This window comes from Aricia agestis, chromosome 1, assembly GCF_905147365.1.
Source record: "Aricia agestis chromosome 1, ilAriAges1.1, whole genome shotgun sequence".
In the NCBI taxonomy this organism is placed as follows: Eukaryota; Metazoa; Arthropoda; class Insecta; order Lepidoptera; family Lycaenidae; genus Aricia; species Aricia agestis.
In genome coordinates, this window is record NC_056406.1 from 17,475,136 (window position 1) to 17,496,616 (window position 21,481).

General features: G+C 35.8%; 2 protein-coding genes across 3 annotated transcripts in view; one reads left to right on the forward strand and one right to left on the reverse strand.

Annotated features, from left to right (window-relative positions):
• Nucleotides 1-213: 213 nt before the first annotated feature.
• LOC121732177 (aromatic-L-amino-acid decarboxylase-like) lies at nucleotides 214-2,681 on the reverse strand. Its single transcript, XM_042121974.1, has 5 exons — nucleotides 2,602-2,681; nucleotides 2,384-2,504; nucleotides 2,191-2,304; nucleotides 1,372-1,491; nucleotides 214-1,278 (listed from the first exon to the last, which is right to left on the reverse strand). The coding sequence occupies exons 1-5, from the start codon at nucleotides 2,679-2,681 to the stop codon at nucleotides 214-216; spliced, it is 1,500 nt and encodes a 499-aa protein (XP_041977908.1).
• Nucleotides 2,682-4,300: 1,619 nt separating this feature from the next.
• Nucleotides 4,301-21,481, forward strand: part of LOC121731244 (LIM/homeobox protein Lhx3) — a 44,882-nt gene continuing 27,701 nt past the window's right edge. For both annotated transcript variants that reach the window (XM_042120600.1, XM_042120617.1), the window contains exon 1: nucleotides 4,301-4,501. In XM_042120600.1, the coding sequence (XP_041976534.1) occupies nucleotides 4,369-4,501 (133 nt within the window). In that variant the 5' untranslated portion in view covers nucleotides 4,301-4,368. The remainder of the gene's footprint in view (nucleotides 4,502-21,481) is intronic.

A 21,481-nucleotide genomic window follows, 5' to 3' on the forward strand; every position in this document is an offset into this window, starting at 1 on the left:
AAACTTATAATTTAGGTTAAAAAAAAAATATTTGGTTTCATTTCATATATTTATTATATGACAAAATTATTGTTACATGGATTTCATTGTGTAATAGATTTTCTATCATTGTATTTATATGTAATATTTTACAGCATGTTTGGAACTAATTAAATATATTATGTAGGATTCCCAATCCTTAATATTATGAAAAAAAAAATCTAACAAAACCCTCTAAACTCTTTCAATGTCTAGCGATAGTCGCCTGTTAGTCAATAAACTTTTTCTGTGGTTGAATCTGTGACTGTGACTCAGTACATAATTCACCCCATCCTGTATAGTATTCCAACTTCTATCGACGTCGTCTTTAGTTGTAAATTGCGAACAAATCACCATGCGGATGACGTAATGATTTCTGAAGATGGCCGCCACCATGAAAATTTTTTTCTGATTCACCAAATATTCCAGGAGTTTTTCAGTCAGGAAATCACCTTTTCGTAGCCTGAAACAGACGACCGTCATAGACGGTTCAGGTTCGATCACTAATCTGCTGTCACCTCGTACCAACGATGCGAAATGATTGGCCAAATTGACTTGCGTTCTGACCAAATCTCTGACACCGGAAGCACCATAGATTTTTAAGACGATCCAAAGTTTTAGGGCTCTAAAACGTCTACTACATGGGATCTGCCAGTAGCGATATTGGGGAAAAACTGTCTCTTTCTCATCGTTTACATCAATATCTCCTTTAACGTCGAATGTTTTGATCAAATCAAAGCAATCCTTCACGTACAATACGGAGCAGTCGTAATTGACTAGCATCCACTTGTGCGGGTTGAACACAAAAGAGTCGACGTATTCGATGCCTTTCATCAGATGTCTGTATTCCGGACAAACGAACGCTGTTCCAGCATATGCAGCGTCTATGTGCAGCCACACGCCCTCCTCTCGGCAAATCGGTCCTATTTCGTCTATGGGGTCGAAGGCACAAGTGCCCGTTGTGCCGTAGCTAGCGACGACGTAGCACGGTATAAGGCCCTTAGACTTATCGTTTTCGAATGCCTTTTTTAGTGTTTCCCCTCGTAGTTGACCGTTATTGTCGGTCTTCAACAGTCTAGTGATCATAGATCCCAAAACTCCAGATTTTTCAACAGATGAATTGGATTGATCGGACGTGTAAATGACAAATTTAGTCTTGATACGGTCTTCGTCGATTTCCTTATTGCTGGCTTTCATTTCTCGCAGCATTCTGTGTTTTGCAGCTAACAGACAAACCAATGTTGATTCACTAGCTGAACCCTGAAACAATAAAGATAGAAATAAATGAATTAATACATACAATATATTTCTAATTTACCTCTTTAATTTTATTAAAGCATTAGAATTATATACCTGAATAACACCTCCTCCGGGTCCGGCAGCTGTGTTCTGGAAATATTCAGGCAAGCCAAGCATTTTAGCCAACCAGCTTACAACAACCACCTCTAGCTCTGTGCAGGCTGGACTTGAAATCTGTTAAATAAATAATCTATTATGATTAATGGATCTCGAGTCATTTGCTATTTACAGTAATTGAAGTTATCTGTTAATTTCATACTAAAAAAATCATAAGTAATGGTCAGTTTTCAGGGTTTCGTACCCAAAGGGTAAAAACGGGACCCTATAATTACTGAGACTTCGATGTCTGTCCGTCTGTCCGTCTGTCTCCAGGCTGTCACTCAAGAACCGCTATAGCTAGACTTCTGGTTTTTTCACAGATTATGAATATTTGTTGCCGCTATAACAAAAAAATACTAAAAACAAAATAAAATAATTAAGGGGGCTCCCATACAACAAACGTGTTTTTTTCCTTTTTATGCTCTTTATCAATAATGGCAACAGGTAGGTACTTGAATTTTCTCAAAGTTCTTAGTTTTATGTGTACTTTAATATTTATTAATAATATTAAAATAAAATAAATACTATACAGGAGGCTCCTATACAAAAAACACAACTTTTGGTCTAATTTTGCTCTATAATGGTACGGAACACTTCGTGCGCGAGTCCGACTCGCACTTGGCCGATTATTTGAGGTTTTTTGACAGAAGTTTAGGTTCTGTCAAAAAACCTCAAATATGTTATTTAATCACCGACGCTTTAGAATAGATCTATAGGCTTCTGTCAATAAACTTAGAAACTGGTAATTTCTAAGGCTTGGATCGCTTTATTTACCCATGTGGAACCTTTGATGCCCAATCCGCTGCACAGCAAACTTCCCACAATACTGGCTAGTGATACACCAACGGGAAAATATGAGTGGAACTGCGGGGAATGCCAATGTGTGATCTAAAAAAAAATAATGGCGAGTCCATTGTCAAAGTTTTATTGTCACTTACACTGAAATATTTCTATTATTAATACTTACAGCTGGTATAACTTTTTTCTGGAAATCTTCCAGTAGTTCTTGCCATTTTTCAGGACTTTCAGGAGCATTTTCTGGCATTAGACGTATGAAGTCTTCCGGTAGAACGGATGGTAGCACATCCCTATTTAAATAATAATTTGAACATGATGTTATAGTTATTAAGTATAAGAAATGAAATAATTTTATTGCAACTGGTTTTCCTTATATTATTATGTTACCTTTCTCTGATATTTATGTAATAATCAGCTATAATATCAATTGCAGTTTTTCCAAATTGACGGAATTGCTCAGTTTCCATTGTTTTTATTTATTTTTTGCTATATGTTTTTGTCTTTATTGTGAAAACAGTATCAGTGGCAAGTAATGAATCTCTACTGTGTATTTTACGAATGCGTTACGAGCTTTTCCATAATGTTTTATACATGTTACGCTCAAAGACCGAAATCGCCCAATGAGCGAAAAAATGGCTCACAACGCGTTGTGGTCACAGTGAAACAGCCACGACGCGAATTTCACGTCGTGGCTCTAATGAAAACGGCCACGACGCGTTCTGGCAATCACAAAAAGACCATAACGCGAAATTCGTGTAGTGGCTGATATGCTATTCGTTTTTCTTGATTTGTTCTTGATTGATTAATCGTCCATAGGTATGGAAGATTATATTTGAATTACCACGCGTACTACAAAATATTTTTTCTTTTACTAAATCACTGCTTATCGTGTTTATTATTATTATTTAAAAATATCCATAATTCCATACTGTACGTACGTACAGTACATACAGTAATAATATTAGTACTAATATTATTACTGTATGTCTGGCGCAACGTAGTTACGGGCATCAACTAATAGTATTATTAGGGAACTATGGATATTTTCAAATAATAATGAAAAACATGTTATGCAGTGATTTAGTAAAAGAAAAAATATTTTGTAGTACGCGTGGTAATTTAAATATAATCTTCCATACCTATGGACGATTAATCAATCAAGAACAAATCAAGAAGAAAAACGAATAGCATATCAGCCACGACACGAATTTCGCGTTATGGTCTTTTTGTGATTGCCAGAACGCGTCATGGCCGTTTTCATTAGAGCCACGACGCGAAATTTGCGTAGTGGCTGTTTCACTGTGACCACAACGCGTTGTGAGCCATTTTTTCGCTCATTGAGCGATTTCGGTCTTTGAGCGTAACATACATATCATTAACATTAATTAAAATATCATCAATGTCTCATAATTATTATTTTATATCAAAATATATTTTTAGCATTTAATTAATTCTGCACAATAAAATATCCCTTACTAAACACATTTGCGTAATCTACTTATTAAATACTTTTTTCAGGCTCTAACTCTTTTGATTTCCTTTTAATTTAATTTATATTAAGGATAATTATTAATTATTATTTTCGGTGGCTGATAGATTGAGACAATCATGTTTTCCTTAAGTGTAATAAAGTATGCCTAAGTCAATTTTCTTTCCATAAATCTGTTTGTTCAAAAATCTAAAGAAGAGGTAAAGGGTAGAATGCAAGATTATGAGGGAATAAGAGTTTTTATATTCTAATTTCAAAATTTACTTTCTCAGCAGCGAGCCAGATGAAGAATAGTAACGTAGTGCCCCCGCGAACGGAATAACGTGTCGGAGTAATATCGTAGATGGATGTAAGCACCGGGGGTGTGTCGTACGGCTCGGGAAAATTAGTTCGGGGCGGGGGGGCCCCGCCACCCGAGGGGTTTATCAGATTCAGGGGGTAAAAAATGACTTCTCAATGGGAGGGCGGCGCGGCGGAGCGCAGGGCGGGCGTGGGCGGCGCGCCACGTGGGCAGGCTTCAGTGCGACGCCCGGTACGATGAGCGCGGGCCGAGTGCTGCGTGATGCACCGGATCGGTCGAAGTGAACCGGATCGGAGGACTAAGTGAACCGGGTCGGATGTGATCGGGCGAAGTGAACCGGGTCGAATGTAATCGAAGTGAACCCATGGAGGCGTACTGTGAGACTGATGGTCTGAAGCGGCTGCCGATGGACCCCGCCCTGGACGCGATGCACCCGCTCGATCCGCCGCCGCCGGACGTGCTGCTGGCGCTGCTGGCCAGAAACAAGGCCTTGGAAGGTAATTATTACAATGAAATGTATGTTAACTAGTTTTCAATTTTAGTCGACAGCGTAGTACCATAGCACGGAACGTCATAGTGTCAGTCAGTTTTGAATTCTTTCTGTACGGTTTGAACTATAGGTAATTGCCTTTTGTTATGTAAATAAATTCCAAGCGATATTAATTAAGTAAATAAATACGTTAATATTTACAATACTAATATAATAAATTATAACCTCACGTTTTATTATAAAGAACTAGTACGGATTTCAGCAATACCGTCGGATACCTGGCCTCTACAGTCTACACTCTACAGTATCCGACGGTATGGACGTATTCTACGCACAACACATTGTTATTCGATGCCTTTGTAGTTTATAAATTAGCTAATTAAAAATAATAGAGCACCGTATACAACTATACAGGGTGTTACAAAAGAAAGTGATATTATACTTTAGGGTTTAGTATATATACTGTGTTATGTGTATGTACCTGTAATAATCGGTAGACGCCCCAGCGGGATGAGGTTTCCCATACAAAAATAAAAATAAAATTGCTCTTTCAGCATTGCTACTTTCACAATGAACTCTTAATATTAAACACAATATACAAAGTACAAACCATAAAGTATTATCATTTATCACTTTGTTTTGTTACGCCCTGTATAAAGTAACAGAAATTAAGATAACATAGGTCGACAAAAAAAATTTTTTCTTGTTCCTGTTACTTAATAACTATTATCCGATTGTTTGCATTGAAAACTAACCAGAAACACACATTTCAAAATAAAAATTTGCTTTAGTCTAGGCGAAGACGAATCCATACTAATATTATAAATGCGAAAGTGTGTCTGTCTGTCCGTCTGTCTGTCTGTCTGTCTGTTACCTCTTCACGCCCAAACCGCTAAACCGATTTGGCTGAAATTTTGTATGGAGATACTTTGAGTCCCGGAAAAGGACATAGGATACTTTTTGTCCCGGAAAAATGTACGGTTCCCGCGCGATAAACGAGTTTTGGCGCAACGGAGTTGCGGGCGTCACCTAGTAAAAATATAAGATTTTTGATAAATTCTTAGAGGTTCATTAAATAAGAGTTAATAAAATGAACCCAAACACGAAACCTCTGCTCTAAGTTATAACTCAAACTTATAACAACCCTCTTTTTTGTCGGGGTTAAAAAGATAGTTGGGTCAGCAAATTAAAGTTTAAAGTAGTAAAAAAATATCCTATTCAATACTAGAAAATAAATAGGAGCGCCATATAATATAGCTATACCCGAGCATGCACAGCAAGCTGTATTTAGGGTATGCTGCTCACCCTATACAAAAAATATTAATTTTTAAATCTAAATTATATATTTGTGCTATTTTTGTATATTATTTTCTTAAGTAATTGAAAGAAGAACATTCAGCTTTTCTTCAAAATTTTAAAGTTCAAAAAGGCCTCATAAAAGCAAACTGTTTGAGTTAAAATCACTGATATATAATTAATTGGGTGTAATATTCGTACATCCAATTCGTACACAAAACTGCTGAGTTCTGTGCACAAAAATGCACAGAACTCAGTAGGGTCTCTGTTAGGCCTGGAGGGTGTCTGAACACCCTCGATCAGACGTGTCTGCCGACGACCAGGCAGACGCCCGCTGATAGAACTGCGGTGGCCCCACATTTCCCGTGGTTCTGCGAGTAGCGGTGCAGAAAGGAACACGGTCGGGTTTTAGTGGGTAGAGCTGCGGTCACTTACCATCTCATCGGCCGCAGCGAGTCCCACATACCCCGGTTGTCCTCCTCAGCAGCAGCACTGCCAGGGATGCACAATGGCATTTCCCGACTAAAAAAAAAAAAAAAAAAAAAAGGCTCAAAAATCATATTAAACAAGAACATTTATTTGAATGTTAAGGCTATTTTAATCAATCAATAATTTATCTTTAAGCGTTGAATATATTATATTTATACCTTCGTTGCTTAATAAAGCAAATATTTATCCCTTATTATAATATTTAGAAACTGTTTTTTTTTATTATGCCCACAAATATTATATCGTAGCACTTGCGTAGCACCGCCTACGGCCAGTATTTTCTTCTTTAATTTCTTTATTATGTAAAAATATGTAAAAAATGTTAATAATTATTGGATTTACTTTAAATAATTTTTATTACTATGGAATCTTTAGATGCCTACTAAGTACCAACCCAGTGAAATCCTTAACCGCGCCGCGCGGCGGACCGTGTTATCGCATATCAACGGAAAAAATTGTCCGGGTTGTACTTTTGTTAAAAGGTAAGAAATAGTTTATTCGTACCACTATTTGTTCCTTGTTGTACTGAGATGAGATATTTTCCATAAACAAAATAATAGTCTGCAAAATAACAACAGAGATTAAAATGTGTTTTACCATACAATGAAAATTAAATAGTTTCTAACCAAAAAATAATGATAGAGTCGGAGCTAAACCACCCTAAACTCTACAATTACGTAGAGCGCGGGCGCGTGCGGATGCGGCGTAGCGGCACGCGCCCCCGACGCCGACCGACCGCCCCCGACGGCACCCGACCGCCCCCGACGACACCCGAACAACCCCCCATAGCCTCTGTTTATACTTTTTACCAGCAGGACTTCAAACGCTCGTAATCAAGTTAAGTGCTCTTAGACGTCGATGAGCTCTTTTTGATTTCAACGCTAACAATATCTATTATTCCGATATCGTCGCACTTACTAAAATTATTTTGTTTTACTTATCTAAAGTCCATTTTTGTTTCGTCACTAAAATAATCGATTTACTTTTATTTTGTCAAGAAATAGGTTTGTTATTAGACGATAGCGATCGTCTAATACCAAAACCATTTATGCTCTGTACCCATTGCCACGATCGATCGTGGCAATGGGTACAGAGCATAAAGTTAATATTCCGCTATATGGTATAGACTATAGAGCCAACAACAAATTTGTAGGTCCATTTCTGCATGTCACTGGAGAAATATAAACCTTGAATTACTGAAGTACATAATATGAGAATTTAAAATTATTTCGCGACATATAATTATGTTATATAATTTATTATATTGATTGTAACTTGACTTTACCATTTTAGTAGTACTTCCGGTGCACAAAATTGTAAACTAGCGCCTTAAAAATTCTGCACGATGACTCTACTTTTAAATCGTCGTGGGAACCGTTTATTATGAAAGTGCATGGTAAGGTGTAAAGGTGGAGATGTCGCCTATTATGTCATCGCATTAGCGCCGGAAGTCGGCACGTGGCGACGCGTACGCAGCGAATCGCCCACTTCCGGTCGGCGACAAACACTTTCAGCGTGATTAAATTAAAATATTTCCGGTTTATCAATGGAGTTGTCTATTAATGTGTAATTTGCGAAAATAGGGTTGAAGGGAGTTTTGTTGTTGCGTTTTAATTCAAATTCCAATGTTTTTCTTTAATGTTAGCTCAATAAATATTGAGCTAACATTAAAGAAAAACCACTAAATAGTGGTTACGTGACACGAGTCCAAAATTCCATAAAAAATTTGATATTTAATGTTTAAAAGCTTATGACGCGATTGCTACGCAACTTTATGAGAACTAATTAATCATTACTAAACATGTTTTATGTCTATCTAGCCAATAGATTGGCTGGATTTGACATTACGCAACCAAATTACGTAGATTCGCAATCTGCATATGAATCAACTTAGTCTGATAGTACCAAAACGACTAAAACAATATACTTACATATTATAAGTTATACTCGTAATAATTAACGGGCCGGGACACATAAACACGATACAACGTCGTGTCGTTCCACGATGCGGCGTCGTTTCACGATGCGACGTCGCGTCGTGAGGAGCTACGACGAGCATCATAAAAAACTACGTCGCGACATTGTAACGTGCCACGATACACGGCACGACGTCGCGTCGCAGAAACTCATGATGAGTTCCTGTGTCAGTGCCACAATTGTTATTCAAAATTCAAAGATGACGCAACGTGAGTAACGATGTCACGACGTAGTTTTTTACGATGCGATACGATAGATTCCCACGACGCGACGTCGCATCGTGAAACGACGCCGCATCGTGGTACGACACGATATCATATCGTGTTATCGTGTTTATTATCCCGGCCCTAAGCTAGAGAACACGGCATCTCGCTGACTTTATGTAACATACTGAAAACTCGAACAAATTTTTTATAACTTTGATAATTAAATATAAAACTAAGAAATTTTAGACTTTACATTCTTTAAGCCATTTTTTTTAATTTTGACCTTACCACGAATCACATGATACAAAGTAATTTCCAAAAACAATGGTATAGGGGCTCGGCTTAATGACCGATAGTAATAGGGCTCGCTATCATCTGCCCAGTGGGGGGCAACATCTGTCGGCTACCCTCATTCCTGACTCCGGTTAGCTCACCTGATAGACCCCCAGATTAATGGCACGATCATTTTGATAACAATTATTTCGGGTGCGGCTTCTTTCGTAGTAACGCAATTGGCTGGTTGCGGATTGAGCTGAGGCACAGATTATTAAAAAGTTAAGTTTGTGTTCCTGTAAGCTCCACCAACAGTGGTTAATGGTTATGCTAATAGGTTAGAATAGCGCGACACGCTCAAATCGGGCTGCAATCCCGGCGAAGTTTACTTTATTACTTCTTTGCTTCATTTTAATTTGTATGAATTAAAACTGTTACACTTAACAGTAATACGTAGATTAAAAATTAATATATTTGGATTTTCCATGTTTTGTTCGTGCTGAATGCTAGAGGCTGACCCAAGAAAAGGTGGCGCGACGAACTGGATGCGTTCAACAAAGAGTGGCCAAGTACATATATCACAAAATCGTGTACTATGGAAAGCAGCAGCAGCCTCTAGTGTCCCAGCAGTGGACACTAGAGGCTGCTAAGAATAATAAATCTGGGGGCACGGCAGTGCCCCAGCCAAGCTTTAAAGCCAAGCCAGCCAAGGTTCGCGGCTATTTCACACCCCCTTTATCTTCGATGTTAACAAATATAGGGATTTAGAATTTCGGCCACTAGGAGCAAGTATTAAAACTAGCTTAACCTCCAACTAACATGAAATTTCGATAAATAGTTTAATAGTTACGGATGGTCAAAGTTACTACATTTTGTCACTCACTGACTGACAGATCATCAAAATTCTAAGGTACTTCTAGCAGACTTAGAACTTTGAAATTTAGTACCCTGATAGGTCTTTATTCACAATAAAGGTAAAAATTATGAAACTGGCCAAGTGCGAGTCGGACTGGTGTATATAGGGTTCCGTACCGTAAATTTGTATGGGAGCCCCCCTTAAATAATAAGTTTATTCAATTTTTATTATTTTTTATTGAAGTTAAAGCACAGTTAAGAACTTTCTGAAATTTTCAAAAACCTTACTGTTACCATTTTGTTTTTTTTTATGAAATAAGGGGGCAACCGAGCAAACGGGTCACCTGATGGAAAGCAACTTCCGTCGCCCATGGACACTCGCAGCATCAGAAGAGCTGCAGGTGCGGTGGCCTTTTAAGAGGGAATAGGGTAATAAGGGCGGCAAGGAATGGGAAGGGAAGTGAATAGGGGAGGATAGGAAAAGGAATTGGGCCTCCGGTAAACTCACTCACTCGGCGAAACACAGCGCAACCGCTGTTTCACGCCGGTTTTCTGTGAGAACGTGGTATTTCTTCGGTCAATCCGGCCCATTCGTGCCAAAGCATGGCACGAACGGCAAGCGTAAAGTGTTTTAGTATGTAACGACGCATGTGGCCGATGCAGGTAGGTACCCAATAAATCCAATTAGTCGCTGATTATTTCTCTAGTGCTCATTGCCAAGCCACCATAATAATTATAAAATAAAGAAAATATCTATTGATACATTTACTGAATGTTGATTTGTTGAAGTTGAAGGCTTGGCTTGAATGTGAGCTATGCAATATTTTGCTTGGCTCCTTTTACATTTTATGTTTTGGTGGGATAGTAATTATATTAGATTAATGCGGAATTAAATGAGCATATTTTATAACGGTTGAAAACGACTCCCATCGGTAAATGGCCCAGTAGTATATGAAAAATCTTTTAAACAAAACATGTTTTCTAGAACCATATAGACGTTCTACTTGTGCAATGCAACTACAGGTGATACAAAACTTAATTAACGATATTTTCATAACACACGATTCGCGTCATTACGTGGACGTCATTGCATTGTGACATCACTGTTGTATATTTATTTCTTTCATCACCAATATCTAATTATTATAAAGAAATATTACTGAGTACATCTTCACAATGCTTTACAGTTGATTACAGCATAGAGCATTGGAAAAAGCAAGTTTAGCTATTTCCGTATCTGTTTTCCATGCAATAATTTTATTATTAGCTGATAGTATTATAAATTATAAAAATAACCCATAACCCATCAATTCCCAAGCGGCATCCGGGTGCCGCATAACAATTGAAAATCTATAGTGTCTGCGATTCCAACGATCGAGGTAATGAACTTAGTCTTATACACATTTTTCTCAGACTATGTCCTGTGGAGCCACATATTATCATTTTTTAGATAAGTGCTATTAATACCGAATAATGTGGTCTTCAATTTCAGAATTTCATAGGAAATTGACAATTTAATCAGTTAATGAATTGTCTCATCTGACTTGTCTGATTAATTCTTTAGGAAATTGACAATTTAATTAACGGTTAATGACTTGTCTCATGTTTGACTTGTCTGATTATGACTAGTACGGTAAACAACCGAATTCATAGCTTAGGTCATCTCTGCATCCTTACATCGCAAACTTTGTCGAAATATTCTCTTACATTTGTAAGTGAAGTCTCAGGTGCGAGGGTCGAGATTGCGATCATCAAACTTGCATCAGCTCGCTCCCGGAGCTCATAAAAATACATATTCTATTAGAACAGCCACGCTTTTAATACTCCCTGTAATGAGAGGAGGCGTCCCTTAATTTACTCTTAACTTGCCATTATCCTTAAACAGTTTAATAAGGCGAAGGTGAAATCACCACTTGACAGTTTAATCCAGTTATTTGTCGTTTAACTTGAAAACATGTCCCTTGCAGCTCAAAATTATGTCTTGGAGACAAACCGATTTGTCTAATTATTACAAAGGTTTTTATTTGTCTGGAGTTTATTTTAAATAACGCTGTTGATTGGTTAACTATTTCAGTTTATCCAATCAAATATTAAGCTAGAGACTAGTCTGAAACAGGAGAGAAAGGAGAGTAGAGTGAAACAAGAGAGGAGTCTATAAAAATAGACCAGTTTACTCCTTTGAAACCCTCAGAAGGTATGAGTTTACGAAAGAACAAAGCTTATAAACATAGCTGAAAAATCTATACATTCATAAATTCTTCTTATATCTTGTAGTTAGTACTTAAATGCTTTCTTCTCTGTAGTAACAAGTATGACGTTAGTGTATTCACTATATTAAGACGTTTACAAATTAATTTTGTAAATAAACAAAGACAAAGGTAAAGTCCTCGACCCGAGACCTTTCTTCTTGTCTATTGATATACTTAAGTGATAGAATAGGAAAGTATTTTTGTTCACTATAAAAACGATGGCCATGAAAAAGATTAGGTATACTGCTTTATTAATAGAGCCACTTTAACAATGTATAATGTTGGCTATATCCAGTATTAAAGTTATTTTTATATCTAAGTTAAATATACACAAAACATTCTATCCTCTGACTTAAAATAAATTTTGAAAAGAAATACAATAATGATACATAATAAAAAACAACCCATGCATTTGTACATATATAAAACCCATACTCAAAGTCTAAGCGTCTCCCTGATTGATTAAAACTCTAACAAAAGGATAAAGCAGATCACAGCGAGCCGTGAAGCCCTTTATATCGGAGTAATCAAAGAATCCTCCCCACAATCATTATTCTAAATATTATTTTTCCCTTTTGTTCAGTTTGAAAATCATAATCATATGGTACGCTGTTGTGGATTCTGCGTTATTATACTTTTCAATTTCCCTTCGTGATAAAAATAGCATGAGTTAATTAGGTACTACTTATTTTTAGTATGTAATTAATTATTTTTATATAAAATATCCCAATATTTATTTTTGTAATTATTAAAATATAATTGCTTAGTAATATCTTACCTACCTGAGTTGTTGTTTCTAGATGATTCAAAAATAACTTTCCGCTACAAACTGCCATACTCACAATGACATTAATTTGATTAATGTAATTAATTCAAAATTTTGACATAGCCCCATACATTATCTGTCAAAATCTTTATTAAATTGAAGGTTAATCATAATTAAATGTTTCTGAGTACGGCTGTAGTTAACTTTTCCGACAAACTAGCTACTTTGTTAATACTTATATATTATACTAGCTGTCCCGGCAAACGTTGTTTTACCATATATATATTTTTTGGTATGAAAAATAGATGTTGGCCGATTCTCAGACCTACTCAACATGCTCACAAAATTTCATGAGAAACGGTCAAGCCGTTTCGGAGGAGTATGGCAACGAAAACTGTGACACGAGAATTTTATATATTAGATATATATTTTTTTATAGTCACTGAAATACCGTTTGAACCCTCCTTTTGGAGCGACAGTCGGGTAAAAAGAACAGCGGTCAGTAGGTAATTCAAGACTGCCGCATGGCAAGTGAAAATCTATTGTGTCTGCGATACCCACGATGGAGGTGTTAAAAGGACATAAAATCCTACTAACTTATTACACACCAAAATTTTAACTTGTTAAGTGAATCATGAGAATCGTTACATGGTCGTAAAAAGATAAAATAACAATTATCGACGAAACGCAATAGTAGGTATTATGAAGTCATATAGGCGGAGGTTTATCGGGCAGGAGGAGAGGAGGGGCCCCCGCCTGTAATCAAGAAGAGTACCTACGACCGTCCCCAGGCGCGCTCCTCCCGAACCTCCCCCGAAACCCACGTAAAAACCACCTCGAGGGCAATGCCTCAAAACTCCTGTTGACTTTTCATTTTGTAAAGAAATGTTTTTCGCTTTATTTTGTTTGGTATGTTTGTATTTAGAGTTTGTGCATTTAATGAAGAGCATTTGGGCTTGGAAAATGATAAGTTCGTCTAAAATTGTCTATCAGATAAAAAATAATATGTATAATATAATTTACTTTACGTAAACTATAAATCGACATTATGTCAAACAAGCTGTAGCACGCGGCTTCGCCTGTGCATATGCTCGAGATAAAAACATCACCCCCTATTCCCTAATTGATCCATTAGATAATAATATTTAGATAGATTAGAATTTTGAAAAACCCTTGTCTACCTTAGCCTAAACCATATTTTGAATACGTGTACGAAATTTGAAGTTTAGGTCCAGGTTTGGCTTGTGCTTTGATTTATCAGTCAGAAGTATTTTACAAGTATAGAGTAATAATTATTACTTTGTGTTTATTATGAGTTTGTGTAAGTATATCAAGCGCTTGTTAGCTTCGCGGTTCTTACGGCATAGAAACCATTAGTACAAATCGATACCTAACGTAGAACAAACACCGTCTGTGATTTGGCGGATACTTCCTGCAATAATTATGGGTGAGTCAACATAAAGTGCATTGTAATATCCAACATTTGCGCCAACAATTGGAGTGTAATGCTCGGCTTTATAGAACAACAAAAGTTAACCTGTCGGTGCGTCCGGTTAGATAGAATGGAATGATTTTAGGGTTGCGAGGGAAGCAATGACAAGCGACTCCCTATAATGCGCTGATGAATTTATAGAATTTCTCTGATATCGCATAATGGCCATTAGTACTCTGTAATAGAGACTATAGTTAAGTTTCTAATGCAATTGAACATGTTTGTATGGAACAGAAGTCGCCATGTGTTATGTACCGCATGGCGCGTTGACAGCGACTATGATCACTATTATATATGCACTTTTGACTCCAATCTACGTAATGGACTTTTATTTTAAAGGTTAATGCGATTGTTTTTTTTACAAAATTCTGTGTACAAGATATTTTGTATGAAAATTGTAGATGAAAATCAGTCTGGACGTGGTCTGGACTTCTAAAATCTACTTCGCCGCCGCACACAAAAGTATTTCGATACGTCTTGTATTATGTTGTTGTACTTGTTTATGTGACTGAAAAATATCGTTTATCTTAAAAAATCCAGGAAATAGTTTCAATATAACATAAATATTGCTTTTGTCCAAAACAAATATTTAAAATATTATACTTAAATACATTAAATTAAGAAATGTAATGTAAAATGTTAGATAGATTTGAATTACGATTATCATTCAAGTAATGACGAAAATATACTAAAGTAATTGTAATTTGTTATTACAATTTACAATATATCATCATTAGATGATAATGACATGATGTATATCAAATTCAAAAATAGTTAAAAAATACGTATCCAAACATTTTTATCTTTATTGCGAATTCTCGAATAATAATAATATTATGTATTAAGTATGTCAAATAAAAATTATTTATCAAATACATATTATGTTATATTGATGCTAAAATAAATTTAAGAAATTACGCGACAGAAATACACAATTTTGTCATAACATTAAAGCAAATCATGCGATAAAACGCTCTAATAGCTAATACCATTAAGTGATAAATGTAGCGGCTCCGTATGAATAATTCCGCTGGATGGATACAATGTACGGCTAAAGCTAAACGGCTCCATATTTTCAAAATCCCCATAGAGCAATAATATTCAATGAGGCGAGCGGGATGGACGTATTGTCGCACATAATAGAGAGCGAGACGGGTAATAACCCTGCAACGGCGGGGGACATCGAATGGCAAATCCTGGAGATTAGCGCGAAGAGAGCGACATGTGGCCGGCTAGCACTTAGCCGGCAACCCTCTGATGGCATCCCTACAGTAAAAGATACGTCGCTAATGCTGCGAAATCTGTCAGCGGACTTGTATATCGATTGGCACTAAATGCTGGTTGAATAAATACATAATCATGATTACAATATCTATAGAATTGAAATATCTTGTATGCACGTAACAATCAAAAGAAATAAATAAAAAGACTATAATCAATCTAATAAAAGTGGCTAGTGGCTCTACATCTCCCAGTAGACGTATGTAGAGCATGGAATACTTTGAATAAAGAAAATACTTTTGGAATATGTGTAAAAGTACAATATTATAATAAAATTGATCCTGTTTCATCATTCAGCTTGAAAGCAAATTAAAATCTTACAAAGAACATGCCTTTTGTTTCTGCAGTCTGCTGCTCTATTATCGCGTCGAAAAGTGACATAACGTCGAGTACACTTACCCATTTGACCACTCCTGATCATCGATGGTATCAAAACAATCAGTTACATTCGATGTAAATCTCGCTGTAAGGTCGTGCGGGTCACTTGAGCCGCAGCCGACCGTGACGCGGAGTCGCGGGGCGCCATATGTCGCGCGCATTATCGCAACTACCCTCCAAGATTGATGACTCCATACATTTAGGAGTATTAGGGCATGTAAATGTTATGTGATCGCTTAGGCAAATGAGTTTTACTTTTACTTAACAAATTGCTTTTATGATGCATTAATCATGCGAAGAAATGGGACAATGACTATCTGTAATTACTGCTTAATATCCTCTATGCTAAAAGAGAAATAATTTTTACTATTATGTCCCAAGTAGACTTTGAGGTGGTCTGGCAGTGAGTAGTAACTATCATAAGAGTCCAGTGGCAGGAGACGAGATTTCCACAGTTAAGAAAAAAAAAAAAGAGCTTTATACTTTATCAAAGGAAAGGTAGACTATCAGAACTGGATACCTCCTAAAGTAACCGTGACTAAAACTAAAGTGTTGCTAGTCATTCTTTCCTCGATTCTAACGTTCAGCTTTTATAAAATAATGTAAGTCTGGCTGTCGCTGGCTCTTAATCTAGTACTCATGCTGACATTATGGTATTGAGTTGGCGCAAAAAATACTTTTCTAGTAAAGACTGTGCTAGCAGAACTATTAGGTATATAGGGTAAATAGATCCGCTTACAGACATTTGAGAAAAGTTCATTGGAAACAAATGTATCACAAATAATGGGCGCGGGTCCCTCGGACCCTCGCGATTCAATTATCACGCGCTCGCTCTGCCACCAGTGATCGCCGCCGGCCCCGACGGGTGAAAGCGATACTTGTGAGAGATTGGCTTTATTGTTTTTTCTCGCGGCTAAAAAGCTACGAGCACGCGTCGACATTTTTATAAGGGTGAACTTATGGCTATTACACGATACAATATCAACAACTTTGCCACAAGCGTAATGTTTTTTTAATATTATGACGCCGGATTTTTTGTAGAAGCATGGGAAACGTCAAGTTGCTCTGATAGTTCATTTATCTATTTGAATAAAGTAAATTACATTTTCCATTTGCGTTTTACATAATAAATTATTATTAATTAATAAATGTTTGGTCGCGAATAACGTCTAAATATATAATTTTAATTATAATGTACAATATCTTATTTAATATTAAAAAAAAACATAAAAGTCAAACTAATTAGGCTCATTTGTCATTAGTCTTAATTTTATTACATAATGATACCATAATAATTAATTGATTGTTAGTTTTTACCATAGACATCTATACTAATATTATAAATGCGAAAGTATCTCTGTCTGTCTGTCTGTCTGTCTGTCTGTCTGTCTGTCTGTCTCGCTTTCACGCCAAAACTACTGAACCGATTGCAATGAAATTTTGTACACAGTTATTCTAGAGTCTAAGAAAGGACATAGGCTACATTTTGGTGTGGGAAAATATCTTATTTCCATGAAAATATCGATGAAAATTAATTCGCATTGCGCGTGGGCAGCGCTCATCCCGGGGGTCCTGGGTTCGAGTCCCGCAGGCGGAACAAAAAGTTTTCAATGTTCCTGGGTCTTGGATGTGTATTAAAATAATATTTCAAAAATCTTAAATGTATTAATTTATGTATAATATTATAAAAAATCCAGAAATATGTCGATGCAATGAACATTTTAGTTCTAATACGATTCAACAGATGGCGTTTTATTTTTTACTTTATTGTAACATAGAACTAATCATACTTATTAGTTAGTATGTTTTTGTTTATAGTTTTTAATACGTTAGAATATTATGTTTAATAATATTATCACTTGGTATAATAATAATCAATCTATCTTATCTTATAGAACTCCTACTGCATTTCTAAGGAGTTCGAGTGTACCGTGTTGGCCTATATTCCATCCAAAAAATATACCAATGCAATCAACATTTTAATTCTAATATATGAAAACAGATGGCGTTTTATTTTTTACTTCATTATTGTAACAGAACTAATCATACCTACTTTATTATATATTATAAATAATCCATACTAATATTATAAATGCGAAAGTATCTCTGTCTGTCTATCTGTCTGTCTGTCTGTCTCGCTTTCACGCCAAAACTACTGAACCGATTGCAATGAAATTTTGTACACAGTTATTCTAGAGTCTAAGAAAGGACATAGGCTACATTTTGGTGTGGGAAAATATCTTATTTCCATGAAAATATCGATGAAAATTAATTCGCATTGCGCGTGGGCAGCGCTCATCCCGGGGGTCCTGGGTTCGAGTCCCGCAGGCGGAACAAAAAGTTTTCAATGTTCCTGGGTCTTGGATGTGTATTAAAATAATATTTCAAAAATCTTAAATGTATTAATTTATGTATAATATTATAAAAAATCCAGAAATATGTCGATGCAATGAACATTTTAGTTCTAATACGATTCAACAGATGGCGTTTTATTTTTTACTTTATTGTAACATAGAACTAATCATACTTATTAGTTAGTATGTTTTTGTTTATAGTTTTTAATACGTTAGAATATTATGTTTAATAATATTATCACTTGGTATAATAATAATCAATCTATCTTATCTTATAGAACTCCTACTGCATTTCTAAGGAGTTCGAGTGTACCGTGTTGGCCTATATTCCATCCAAAAAATATACCAATGCAATCAACATTTTAATTCTAATATATGAAAACAGATGGCGTTTTATTTTTTACTTCATTATTGTAACAGAACTAATCATACCTACTTTATTATATATTATAAATAATCCATACTAATATTATAAATGCGAAAGTATCTCTGTCTGTCTATCTGTCTGTCTGTCTGTCTCGCTTTCACGCCAAAACTACTGAACCGATTGCAATGAAATTTTGTACACAGTTATTCTAGAGTCTAAGAAAGGACATAGGCTACATTTTGGTGTGGGAAAATATCTTATTTCCATGAAAATATCGATGAAAATTAATTCGCATTGCGCGTGGGCAGCGCTCATCCCGGGGGTCCTGGGTTCGAGTCCCGCAGGCGGAACAAAAAGTTTTCAATGTTCCTGGGTCTTGGATGTGTATTAAAATAATATTTCAAAAATCTTAAATGTATTAATTTATGTATAATATTATAAAAAATCCAGAAATATGTCGATGCAATGAACATTTTAGTTCTAATACGATTCAACAGATGGCGTTTTATTTTTTACTTTATTGTAACATAGAACTAATCATACTTATTAGTTAGTATGTTTTTGTTTATAGTTTTTAATACGTTAGAATATTATGTTTAATAATATAATCACTTGGTATAATAATAATAATCAATCTATCTTATCTTATAGAACTCCTACTGCATTTCTAATCAAGTTGACAACAGAAGGCGCTCTAAAATAAAGGAGTTCGAGTGTACCGTGTTGGCCTATATTCCATCCAGAAAATATATTAATGCAATCAATATTTTAATTCTAATATATGAAAACAAATGGCGTTTTATTTTTTACTTTATTATTGTAACAGAACTAATCATACCTACTTTACTATATAATATTGTTTTTATTCATAACTAGCTGTTGCCCGCAACTTCGTCCGCGTGGACTTTAGTTTATAGCGCGCGGTGTCAACAAAATTTGTGTCAAATTTAAAAACTTTTTAAAACCCTGGTAAGTGGTACCCCTCTTAGGGCCGCGCTACACTGGAATGGCAGCGCTGAAAGTGCTCGCCTCGCCGCTGCCATTCCGGTGTAGCGCGGCCCTTAATTAATCAAAATACCCAAAAACAGCTGTGCAGTGTGCACATAATCTATACTAATATTATAAATGCGAAAGTATCTCTGTCTGTCTGTCAGTCTCGCTTTCACGCCAAACGCCAAAACTACCGAACCGATTGTAATGAAATTTTGTATACAGATAGTCTAAAGCCTGAGAAAGGACAAAGGCTACTTTTAACAAGCTGTTAACACTAACAGACATTGGTGAAATTGGGGCTAACCCTATCAATGATAAATAGTTTATGGGTAAAGTTGTGTAATTGGGGGGCTAAATAAGGTTTAAAATTTGGCATAAAATATAAAGTTTAATATAAAAAATGAAGTACTTATTGTGTGCACACTGCACAGCTGTATTGATTTAAGGGGTACCAGGGTTTTTTTTATAAAAGCTTTTGACACCAATTTTGTTGACATCACGCGCTATAAACTGAAGTCCACGCGGACGAAGTCGCGGGCAACAGCTAGTAATATATACTTTTTACTGCCTTTTGGTGACGGATTTTGCTTATTAAAACGTCAAGAAATATAAAATTAGAATAGAGATATAAACAGGTTGCTTTGCATACTTCATAATATTAAGATAGTGAATACCTGTAATTCACTAGCTTCTTTTCTATTTAAGATAGTATACCTACACTATAATCTATCCTTAAGGACCTTAAGGTGACACTCTTAAAGACTCCTAAGTAAAAAAAAATATTGCATAGATTTTGATTCTGGATAGCCATATCCATCTATCTCACACACACACATACATATCCATTTATACTATGCTTGAAATATTATAAAGTAGAAGAGTTTGTTTGTTTGTTTGAACGCGCTAATCTCAGGAACTACTGGTCCGATTTAAAAAATTATTTCAGTGTTAGATAGCCCATTTATCGCGGAAGGCTTTAAGCTATATTTTATCACGCTAATACTTTTAATGCGTAAGTGAGTCATCATACAATTACAAAAAATGGTCTAATTTACTCAAACACACTATAAGAGTGACTTTCGTATCGTGAGTATTATGTTATTCCAAAATCTAGTAGTTGTAGAGTAGTTGTAGATGTATTATGTTATTCCAAAATCTAGTAGTTGTAGCATCTGTTCATCAAATCCCTGTTTGTTTTTATTTGGTACCCAACAGGTGTGGGTTAGATGTATGAACTGACTCTGCGGGTAACGTATTGTTCTCCAAATTCAATTATAACTCCGACTTGACTCACGTAGACCGCGCTAAATCAACCTGCACGAACTTCATTGTTTGTATCACAACATATTTCTTTTTCGCCCCCTTTTTACGAAAAAATCACGGAAGGGCACGGTTGTTTTGTTGGGCCAGAAATCTCAATGAATAGGTATAATATACAGTTATCTGGATTTCAAATATCAAATTAATGAATTTTCTATGGAAGGTTCTATGTTCGACTGTAATTGATTTGTGTGAGTGAATAAGTAATTTTTTTGTTGAATGAAGATGTATTTTCATACCCTTAATTAAATTTAAACGTAATTTCGTTACCTTGAGAGTACATCCAAATTTACTTTTTAGGGTTCCGTAGCCAAATGGAAACCCTATAGATTCGTCATGTCTGTCCGTCCGTATGTCACAGCCACTTTTCCTCGAAACTATAAGAGCTATGCTATTGAAACTTGGTAAATAGATGTAGTCTGTGAACCGTATTAATATTTTGATACAAAAATGGAAAAATTATTAATAATTTTAGGTATAACTGAAACAAAAAAAAAAATTCATATAACCTATGCGTGTGGGGTATTTATGGATAGTTCTTTAAAAATCACATTGAGGTTTCTAATATAATTTTTTTCTAACCTGAATAGTTTGCGAGAGAGACTCTTCCAAAGTGGTAAAATGTGTGTCCCCCCCTCTAACTTCTAAAGTAAGGGCATGATAATTAAAAATATGTGATGTATATTATTAT